At 45.6% G+C, this 12,129-nt stretch overlaps 1 protein-coding gene across 2 annotated transcripts in view; it reads right to left on the reverse strand.

Annotated features, from left to right (window-relative positions):
• Positions 1-12,129, reverse strand: part of afap1l2 (actin filament associated protein 1-like 2) — a 173,941-nt gene that overhangs the window by 50,850 nt on the left and 110,962 nt on the right. For both annotated transcript variants that reach the window (XM_045702610.1, XM_014159299.2), the window contains exon 6: positions 10,153-10,367. In XM_045702610.1, coding sequence (XP_045558566.1) covers positions 10,153-10,367 — 215 coding nt within the window. The remainder of the gene's footprint in view (positions 1-10,152; positions 10,368-12,129) is intronic.

Raw genomic sequence — 12,129 nt, forward strand, 5'->3', positions numbered from 1 at the left:
CGCCCAGGTCAACGATGCCCGACTGTCCCTCCCGGACAAATATGACGGGACTCCATCCAAATGTCGTGGCTTCCTACTCCAGTGCTCCCTCTATTTCTCCCATCAGATGGGAGCCCCCACCACCGAGAGGTCCAACGTTGCCACGGTCATTTCCCTGCTGACCGGGCGGGTGATGGAGTGGGCTACGGCCATCTGGGAGAGGAAGAGCTGGGTTCCTACGAGAGGTTCATGGCTCTGTTCAGGGCGGTCTTTGACCACCCACCGGAGGGCAGAGAGGGAGGTGAGTGACTACTCCAACTCCGGCAGGGTGCCCAGACCGCTGCAGAGTACAACTTCACCTGCCGGACCGTAGCAGCCTCTAGCGAATGGAATGAGCCGGCGCTCCGCATCCTATTCCGAAGAGGACTGCGCGAGGAGGTCCAGACAGAGTTGGCGTGCCTGGTCAACCTTCTTCGGGAGAGCCAGTGCCCCCCTCCTCCTGAACCCATATAGGTAGGGGCCATACACCTCCCAGCAGCAGAGCAGTGTAACCTGAAACAGCTGGGCCTCTGATCCTATTGCGACCAGGAGGGGCACAAGCTTCAGCGGCGTCCCAACTCGGGGTCCAAGGGGGCAGAGCAGCGGCCCCGTGATCATCTGTCTCCTGGAGGAGGTGTGAGTATTCCATCATCATTGCTTTCTGCCAAACGGTCCCTGGTTTCCATTTCACTGGCTGGCTGTCCCTCGTGTTGTCTCTACAGCCGTAGTGGACTCCGGTGCCGCAGGGAATTTCATTGACCAGACCCTTGCCTCCCCTCTGAACATCACCTCGTACCCACTCTGCTCTCCTCTTCAGGTCCAAGCCCTGGATAATCGACCAGTGGGATCTGGTACAATCACGCATATCACAGCACCACTCACCAGCACCCATGCACCAAGAAAAGCCTTCCTTCCTCATCATCACCCCACCCGTACACAAAGTCATGACGTTGGAGCCTCCTGTGGCACCAACGTCATAACCCTACCATCTCCTGGTAGAGGATGAAAATCACCGCCTGGGAACCTGGATGCCGGAAGACCTGCTTTTCCTTACACTGTGGTTCCACTTCAATTGAGAGCCCTGTGGTTGCCCTCCAGCCCGACATCCTGGAGGGTTACCAGGATCTCTGGGAGGTTTTCTCCCAAGACCCACGCCACCCATCTCCCTCCTCATCACCCCTGGGACTGTGCCATTGACCTGCTTGCAGGCTCTGCGCCTCCGCACAGCTGCATCTACCCTCTGTCGGTGGCTGAAACCGATGCCATGGAGGAGTACATCCAGGAGGCTCTCAACAGGGTTTCATCCGCCCATCCACCTCCCTTTCGTCGGCAGGCTTCTTCTTCGTGACCAAAAGGGATGGAGGTCTACGTCCGTGCATCAATTAGAGGCCTCAATTCCATCACTACCAAGTACCGCTACCTTCTCCCATTGGTGCCGGCCACTATCGAACAGCTTCGCGGGGCCCGTTTCTTTTCTTTTTTTACAAAACTGGACATGTGGAGTGCCTACAAATTGATCCGGGATGAATGGAAAATGGTCTTCAGCGTGATGTCTGGGCACTACGAGTACTAGGTGATACCTTACGGATTAGCCAATGCTCCGTCTGTGTTTCAGGCATTCGTAAACGAGGTGTTCCAGGCCATGCTCGTGCGCCAGGTGGTTGTGTATATTGACAACATCCTGGTCTACTCGGCCACCATAGAGGATCACATCGCCCACGTCCGAGTAGTCCTTGGGCGCCTCTTGGAGAACCGCCTGTATGTGAAAGTGTCCTTGGGATACCGGATCAGGCCACAGGGAGTGATGATGGATGAAAGGAAGGTTGAGCCAGTCCCAACCACCGTAAAAGGGGCTACAACGGTTTTTGGGGTTTGCCAACTTCTACCGCCGCTTCATTAAGAACTTCAGCTCCACTGCCTCTCCTCAAGGGTGATCCACGTAAGTTGGTGTAGAGTCCTGCAGCCGATGAGGCCTTCTGCCTACTGAAGGGCCATTTCACCTCCGCCCCATTGCTGAAACACCCAGATCCTATGCTGCCCTTAGTGGTGGACGCCTCAGAAGTGGGTGTGGGGGTCGTCGTGTCCCAGCGCCAAGGTAGCCCACAGAAATTGTATCCATGTGCATACTACGCAAAGAAACTGTCTCCTGCAGAGAGGAACTATGACGTCGCTAACGGGAGCTCCTGGCGATGAAGTTGGCATTAGAGGAGTGGAGACACTGGCTGGAGGGCATCAAGGACAGATTTCTCATCCTCACCAACCACTGGAACTTGGAGTACATACGGACCTGACTCCATTTTGCTCCTCCCGTCCTATAGGCAGAAACTAAAACAGGATGTATCGGTGACAAGAACTATTCAACGCTGGTCTGACCAATCGGAATCCACGCTTAAAAATTGTTTTGGTCACGCGTACTGGGATATGTTCTGGGTAGCGTCAGAGAATAATATTGATTTATATGCTGATTCGGTGAGTGAGTTTATAAGTAAGTGATTTGGAGATGTTGTACCCACTGTGACTATTAAAACCTACCCTAACCAGAAACTGTGGATAGATGGCGGCATTCGCGCAAAACTGAAAGCGCGATCCACTGCATTTAACCATGGAAAGATGACTGGGAATATGGCCAAATACAAACAGTGTAGTTATTCCCTCCGCAAGGCAAACAAGCGAAATGTTGGTTTAGGGACAAAGTGGAGACGCAATTCAACAACTCAGACACGAGATGTATGTGGCAGGGTCTACAGGCAATCATGGACTACAAAAAAAACTGCCATGTCACGGACACCGACATCTTGATTACAGACAAACTAAACACCTTTGCCTGCTTTGAGGATAATACAGTGCCACCGACGTGGCCCTCTACCAAGGACTGCGGCTCTCCCTCTCCTTCTCCGTGGCCGATGTGAGTAAGAACATTACACGTGTTAACCCTCGCAAGGCTGCTAGCCCAGACGGCATCCCTAGCCGCATCCTCAGAGCATTTGCAGAACAGCTGGCTTGTGTTGTTATGGACATATTCAATCTCTCTCTATCCCAGTCTGCTGTCCCCAGATACTTCAAGATGGCCACCATTGTGCCTGTACCCAAGAAGGCAAAGGTAACTGAACTAAATGACTAATCGCCCTGCAGCACTCACCTCTGTCATCATGAAGTACTTTGAGAGAGACTAGTCAAGGATCATATCACCTCCACCTTACCTGCCACACTAGATCCACTTCAATTTGCATACCACCCCAACAGGTTCACAGACGATGCAATCGCCATCACACTGCCCTATCCCATCTGGACAAGAGGAATACCCATGTAAGAATGCTGTTCATTGACTACAGCTCAGCATTCAACACCATAGTACCCTCCAAGCTACTTTTAATGCCTGAGGCCCTGGGTCTGAACCCCACCCTGTGCAATGGGTCCTGAATTTCCTGAAGGGCCACCCCCAGGTGGTAAAGGTAGGAAACAACATCCCCACTTTGCTGATCTTCAACACTGGAGCCCCACAAGGGTGCTCGCTCAGCCCCCTCCTGTACTCCCTGTTCACCCATGACTGCTCCCTGTTCATGCCATGCACGCCTCCAACTCAATTATCAAGTTTGCAGACGACACAACAGTAGTAGGCTTTAACACAAACAACAACGAGACTGGTGAGGGTGTCAGGAAAACAACCTCTCACTCAACGTCAAAAAAACTAACGAGATGATCGTGGACCTCAGGAAAAAGCAGAGGGAGCACCCCCCTATCCACATCGATGGGACAGCAGCGCAGAAGGTGGAACATTTTAAGTTCCTCGGCATACACATCACGGACCCACTGAAATGGTCCACCCACATAAATAGTGTGGTGAAGAAAGCGCAACAGCGACTCTTCAACCTCAGGAGGCTGAAGAAGTTTGGCTTGGCACCTAAAACCCTTACAAACTTTTACAGATGCACAATTGAGAGAATCCTGTCGGGCTGTATCGCGGCCTGGTACGGCAACTGCACCGTCCACAACCGCAGGGCTCTCCAGAGGGTGGTGCGGTCTGCACAACGCATCACCGGGGACAAACTACCAGCCCTCCAGGACACCTACAGCACCCATTGTCACAGGAAAGCCAAAAAGATCATCAAGGACAACAACCACCTGAGCCACTGCCTGTTCATCCCGCTACCATCCAGAAGGCGAGGTCAGCACAGGTGCATCAAAGCTGGGACCGAGAGACTGAAAAATAGCTTCTCAAGGCAATCAGACTGTTAAACAGCCGTCACTAACACAGAGAGGCTGCTGCCTACATACAGACTTGAAATCATTAGCCACTTCAATAAATAGATCACTAGTCACTTTAATAATGACATTTTAATAATCTTTACATACATTACTCATCCCATATATACATACTATATTTTATACCATCTATTGCATCTTGTGAGAGGATCAAGCAGGAGATCTGGAGACCTCGAGATCGCGTCTGGCTCTCCACCAGGAACCTCCCGTTTGCCCTGCCAGAAGCTGAGCCCCCGGTTTGTGGGGCCCTTCAAGGTCCTCCGGAGGGTCAACGAGGTAGCATATCGATTACAACACCCCATTAACCTGTTGGGGCTAGGGGGCAGTATTGAGAATTTTGAAAAAAATATGTAGGCTAGGATATGCATATTATTAACAGATTTGGATAGAAAACACTCTGAATTTTCTAAAACTGTTTGAATGATGTCTGTAAGTATAACAGAACTCATATGGCAGTCAAAACCCTGAAACAAATTTTGACAGGAAGTGGATACCTGATGTGTTGAATTACTTTTAAGCCTATGCCATTGAAACACACAGGGACTTATTAATAATTGAGCACTTCCTACGCCATCCAGTAGATGTCACCAGTCTTTACAAAGTGGTTTGAGTCTTCTACTGTGAAAACTGACCGAACAAGAGACTTGGAACGTTGGTCATAAGCGGATGGCCAATACTACTCTGGTGCGCGAGTGCATGTTTGGGTACTCTCGTTCCAATACGTTTTAACCTCTCTAGGGTCGGCGGGACGAAATGGTCCCACCTACGTAACAGCCAGTGGAATCCTGTGGCGCGTTATTCAAATACCTTAGAAATGCTATTACTTCAATTTCTCAAACATATGACTATTTTACACCATTTTAAAGACAAGACTCTCGTTAATCTAACCACACTGTCCGATTTCAAAAAGGCTTTACAACGAAAGCAAAACATTAGATTATGTCAGCAGAGTACCCAGCCAGAAATAATCAGACACCCATTTTTCAAGCTAGCATATAATGTCACAAAAACCCAGAAGACAGCTAAATGCAGCACTAACCTTTGATGATCTTCATCAGATGACACACCTAGGACATTATGTTATACAATACATGAATGTTTTGTTCAATCAAGTTCATATTTATATCAAAAACCAGCTTTTTACATTAGCATGTGACGTTCAGAACTAGCATACCCCCCGCAAACTTCCGGAGGAATTTACTAAAAATTTACTAAATTACTCACGATAAACGTTCACAAAAAGTATAACAATTATTTTAAGAATTATAGATACAGAACTCCTCTATGCACTCGATATGTCCGATTTTAAAATAGCTTTTCGGTGAAAGCACATTTTGCAATATTCTGAGTAGATAGCCCGGCATCACAGGGCTAGCTATTTAGACACCCAGCAAGTTTAGCACTCACCAAAGTCAGATTTACTATAAGAAAAATTTTATTACCTTAGGTGTTCTTCGTCAGAATGCACTCCCAGGACTTCTACTTCAATGACAAATGTTGGTTTGGTCCCAAATAATCCATTGTTTTATCCAAATAGCGGCGTTTTGTTCACGCGCACGACGCATTTCGTGACAAAAAAATTCGAAATATTCCATTACCGTACTTCGAAGCATGCCAACCGCTGTTTAAAATCAATTTTTATGCCATAATATTCCGACCGGGAATCTGCGTTTAGGTAAAAAGACGAAAGAAAATAAAGCACGGGATCGACTCGTGCACGCGCCTAAGCCCATTGTCTTCTGATCGGCCACTTGCCAAAAGCGATAATGTGTTTCAGCCTGGGGCTGCCTCGATATCATTCAGCTTTTTCCCGGGCTCTGAGAGCCTATGGGAGCCGTAGGAAGTGTCACGTTACAGCAAAGATCCTCAGTCTTCAATAAACAGAGACAAGAAGAACAAGATCTTGTCAGAGAGGGCACTTCCTGTAAGGAATCTTCTCAGGTTTTTGCCTGCCATATGAGTTCTGTTATACTCACAGACACCATTCAAACAGTTTTAGAAACTTTAGGGTGTTTTCTATCCAAAGCCAATAATTATATGCATATTCTAGTTACTGGGCAGGAGTAGTAACCAGATTAAATCGGGTACGTTTTTTATCCGGCCGTGTCAATACTGCCCCCTACCCCCAACAGGTTAAAAGAGAATGCAATCGTCCGCCTTGAATATTATTGAAGTTCTGATTGAAAAAGGCCCTAATAATTTATGCTATACAAAGTTTGAAATGTTTGAACGAACGTAAATATATTTTTTTCCCTCTTTGGTGAAGACAAGTCCGGCGGGCGACGTTCATGTTTTTGAGTAGCCTATAGGACGCGCTAACAACACGGAGCTTTTTGGACATAAATTATGAGCTTTTTCGAACAAAAATACATTTGTTATGGACCTGGGATTTCTGGAAGTGCCTTCTGATGAAGATAATCAAAGGTAAGGGAATATTTACATAGTATTTTTGATTTTAGATCTCTCCAACATGGCGCCTAGTCTGTATAGCCAAGCCTATTTTTCTGAGAACAGGACCTCGTTTATTGCAAAGTGTGATTTCCCAGTAAAGTTATTTTTAAATCTGGCAATGCGGTTGCGTTCACGAGATGTTAATCTATAATTCTTTGAATGACAATATAATATTTTACCAATGGTTTCGAATAGTAATTATTTATTATTTGTGCTGATTGACTGGCGGTATTGGAGGGAAAATGATTTTCTCAACATCAACGCCATTGTAAAATGCTGTTTTTGGATATAAATATGAACTTGATAGAACAATAAATGCATGTATTGTGTAACATGATGTCCTAGGAGTGTCATCTGATGAAGATCGTCAAAGGTTAGTGCTGCATTTAGCTGTGTTTTGGGTATTTGTGATGCATGCTAGTTGCTAGGAAAATGGCTGTGTGGTTGTTTTTGTTGATGTACTCTCCTAACATAATCTAATGTTTTGCTTTCGCTGTAAAGCCTTTTTGAAATCGGACAACGTGGTTCGATTCAGGAGAGGTGTATCTATAAAATGGTGTAAAATAGTCATATGTTTGAGAAATTGAAGTTATAGCATTTATGAGGTATTTGTATTTCGCGCCATGCGATTCCACTGGCTGTTGACTAGCGTCCCACCTTGCCCAGGGAGGTTAACCTGTTAGGGCTAGGGGGCAGCATTGACACGGCTGGATAAAAAACATACCCGATTTAATCTGGTTACCACTCCTACTCAGTAACTAGAATATGCATATACTTATTACATATGGATAGAAAACACCCTAAATTTTCTAAAACTGTTTGAATGGTGTCTGTGAGTATAACAGAACTCAAATGGCAGGTCAAAACCTGAGAGATTCCTTTACAGGAAGTGGCCTGTCTGACCATTTCTGGAACTTCTTTGCCATCTCTATCATTTACTAAGGATCTCTGCTCTAACGTGACACTTCCCACGTCGTCCATAGGCTCTCATAGCCCGGGAAAAAGAGAATGTCGTCATTCCAGCCCCAGGCTGAAACACATTATCGCCTTTCTCAAGTGGCCCATCAAGAGACACTAGCTTATGCGCGTGACCCCGACCGCCCCCGCCTTTGGGATTTTTTCCTCTGTTTGCCGAAAAGGAGATTCCCTGTCGGAATTTTACCGCTTTTCTACGAGAAAAATGACGTAAAAATTGATTTTAAACAGCGGTTGACATGCTTCGACGTACGGCAATTGAATACTTTGAATTTTATTGTCAGGAATTGCGCCAAGCGCGCGACACTTCTTTACTATTTCGGATAGTGTCTGGAACGCATCGAACAAAACGCCGCTATTCGGATATAACGATGGATTATTTTGGACCAAACCAACATTTGTTATTGAAGTAGACGTCCTGGGTGTGCATTCTGACGAAGACAACAAAAGGTAATGACATTTTTATAATAGTAAATATGATTATGGTGAGTGCTAAACTTGCCGGATGTCTAAATAAGCGAGCCCGTGATGCCTGGGCTATATACTTAGAATATTGCAAAATGTGCTTTCACCAAAAAGCTATTTTAAAATCGGACATATCGAGTGCATAGAGGAGGTCTGTATCTATAATTCTTAAAATAATTGTTATGCTTTTTGTGAACGTTTATCGTGAGTAATTTAGTAAAATGTTAGCGAATTCCCCGTAAGTTTGCGGGGGTATGCTAGTTCTGAACGTCACATGCTAATGTAAAAAGCTGGTTTTTGATATAAATATGAACTTGATTGAACAAAACATGCATGTATTGTATAACATAATGTCCTAGGGTTGTCATCTGATGAAGATCATCAAAGGTGAGTGCTGCATTTAGCTGTCTTCTGGGTTTTGGTGACATTATATGCTGGCTTGAAAAATGGGTGTCTGATTATTTCTGGCTTGGTACTCTGCTGACATAATCTAATGTTTTGCTTTCGTTGTAAAGCCTTTTTGAAATCGGACAGTGTGGTTAGATTAACGAGAGTCTTATCTTTAAATGGCTGTAAAATAGTCATATGTTTGAGAAATTGAAGTAATAGGATTTTGAAGATTTTGAAAATCGCGCCACAGGCTGGCAGTGGATGTTACGTAGGTGGGACGAATTCGTCCCGCCGGTCCCATAGAGGTTAACTACCAGATCTCACCCTCTTTTCATGTTTCCCTCCTCAGCCGGTGGTTCCTTTTCCCCTGGCTGGTGCCCCCCCCAACACCCCTCCGCCTCCCCTGGACATCGATGGGACCCCTGCCTATGCCGTCTGGTCCCTCCTAGACTCCTGATGTCATGGGGGTTGGCTCCAGTACCTAGTGGACTGGGAGGGGTACGGCCCTGAGGAGCGCTGTTGGGTCCCGGCGGACAACATCCTGGACCCCAAAATCCGGAATTTCCATCTCCACCGTCTGGACCAGCCCGCTCCTCGCCTTCAGGGGGGTACTGTCATGACTACTCTTAGCCCAGCTCCAGCGCTCGACATCGCCGGTCTACTAACCACGGTTCTGGCAACCATCATTACGCACACCTGCTCCCCATCATTACGCACATTTGGACATCATCATCACCTTGATTACTCTCCCTTTAATTAGCCCTCAGTAGCCTCAGTCATCAGGCAGTATTGGTTTTGGTCACGTTCAGTATGCTTGTCTTGTTTGTTTATCTCCCTTATTCTTACCTTCTGCACCTGACAAATGGTCCACATAATATACTGGGTATACATACAATTGAATTGTCAATTGTTAGAATTTAGTCACTTAGGAAAAAAAACGGACTAAATGACCATATTAACGTTTACATTTGAGTAATTTAGCAGATGCTCTTATCCAACACCTATACTTTCAAGGAAGCTAGGCCAATTTGGACAACAGCCCATGCCTATGGTCCATTAGGACACCAAATTGTCATTATCGTTAATGATCCTCATGATCCTTAACGACAGATAAACGGATGTTAAATAACCAGCATGTCCTGTCATTTCCTACACAGGAAATCACATTTTCTCAGAAATGAAGTTTCTGAACCCTGCACCTAAAATGACACTACATAAACAAATAGCTTCCTCATGTCACTGTAGATAGTCTGTCAGGCACCATATTCTTACTAAGAGAGGAGAGCACTTTCCATTTCAAAATTGGTTATCTATTTGTGTATATGTAAAAGTGGAGCTATTTTCACTATAGCGCCTACAAGTAGTATGTGAACGTAGTCCCCCACACACACGATAAGGCACCTCACTTGACAAGAGTGTAATGTGGGTGGTTTATGAGCATGGCTGTGCAGTTAGTGGCTATAGCTCTGTCACCCTCGTTCTCCCTCATTTTCTCCTCTCACCGTATTTCCATGTATTAGTGTGTGTGTGTGTGTGTGTGTGTGTGTGTGTGGTAGGGACAATCTAAACCGTCTTAGTCCTACAACCCACCAGGAAGCGATGTTCTCGAATGACACACAGCTGCTTGGCCCACTGGCCCAGCCACTTCTTCCTCCAGAGGAAGGCGCAGATGTGCACGTCCTTCATCAGCTCGATGGACGCCTCGGTGGACGGCCACTGGTGCTGCGCCGACAATGACGACTTCCCCTTGGTCACTTCCTCCTCATCGTAGGACTCATAGGAGCTGCTCACTGCCTCGCCGTCATCTGGGAGACACAGGGAAGGGGGTCAGAGGTGAGGTTAGGACAAGGATGAAGTGGAAGACGATGAGGAGGATGAATGAATGAAATTCCAATTGAAAATGTGTGTGTGAAGACTTTTCGTTATCCTGTTAAGTAGGCAATTAGTTCGCACAAGGAGGTGAGGACTACACACACATCACAGAAAGGTATGAAAACATGCACAGTTGACCCCTCGCCCCCCAAGCCCACACACACACACACACACACACACACACACACACACACACACACACACACACAGATTGGAGATAGGCAGGTACCCCATGTGATCACAGCATAGACCACATTGTCTGAGCTCTTTATTTGTGTTGATGCTCCCGAGAGGAGACCAAAACAACCCACATCTACAGGGAGAGGGATAAAGGAGAGAAAGAGGAGGGGAGAAGAGGACAAGAGTGAGGAAAATAAGACAGGGTTGCACTATCCCAATGCTATACAGTATAAAGGAAACTATGAAAAGACAAGAGCAACTCATATTTAAGTACTTAAAAATTGGAATGACATGCATTTATTTTCTTTTATTATATATTTTATAGACCTGAAAAGCTTGGATGCATACACTATCAGAATTAATATGCTAGCTAACAGAAGCTAAGCTCGGTGAGACATTTTTTTTTCATGGCCACATTAATACATATAGTCAATACATAACCTTTTAACCTACCTCTATGAAAAGATGAGTGAGAATAACCGCACACAAACCAGCATGTGTATATGCACTCATGTCGAACAGTGTTTCCGAAGCGTAGCATTTACCAATAGTATAAATTCTCATGTTGGAAACATGGCTTGCTAATTCTGACATGTGGGTGAGCAGATGATTTTATATGGAACCACCAGTGCATTTCCTGTGACGTGAGAAGTGGCTACTGTTAAAGTAGTGTCATTTGAAGTTGTGGTCAAACCAAACACACAGCCTTCTAAAGAACAAAGGAGACTTGACCTAAATGACAGGGTTAACTTTCAAAGCTGGGTTACACTTTTGTAACTTTTTAAAATGTAACCTTCATTTAACCAGCGCATCTAGTTGAGATAAATAATCTGTTTGTCAAGAGAGACTAAAAAGTAATCTCCACAGTATAGTTACGGTAACACTGTAAAAAAACAAACACATCATTCAAAGCATAAAGTAATCTTCCGCTGACTGCTGGTGTGGGTGCAGGCTTTTGTTTGAATTAAACATGCTAACTGTCCACTTAAATGACCCGCAACTGTGCTGTCTCTGTCCTACTGTCAACACACAAAAACTCCTTTCAGTGAAGCTGGCCGACCAGCATGGTCTAGCTGGTTATGTTGGTACACCAGTATGGTCTAGCTGGTCAAGCTGATCTGACCAGCATGGTCTAGCAGGTTATACTGGCAGACCAGCCTTTGTTGTGTTTTCGCTGGTGACCAGCTTTCATGTGATTTCACTGGTGTCCAGGCTTCGTTGTGTTTTCGCTGGTGACCAGCCATTGCTGTGTTTTTGACACTGGTGACCAGCATAAGGTAAAGCAAAACCAGCATCAAGTCACATGCTGGCTTGCAAAGTGATGTTTAATTCCTATAGGAATCGAGGCTGAATGGATTTCCACAATCTGCATTCAGAATGACTGTCAGGGTTATAATGAATGAATGAGACTACCGAAACGAACTTATTTTCTTCTCTGGTATTATGGCAGTCCACAAACAAATGTAAAAGGTGCATGCTGCCACCTACTGTATAGGTAGTGAACGAGAAAAATAA

Source organism: Salmo salar, chromosome ssa19 (assembly GCF_905237065.1).
Source record: "Salmo salar chromosome ssa19, Ssal_v3.1, whole genome shotgun sequence".
Lineage (NCBI taxonomy): Eukaryota > Metazoa > Chordata > Actinopteri > Salmoniformes > Salmonidae > Salmo > Salmo salar.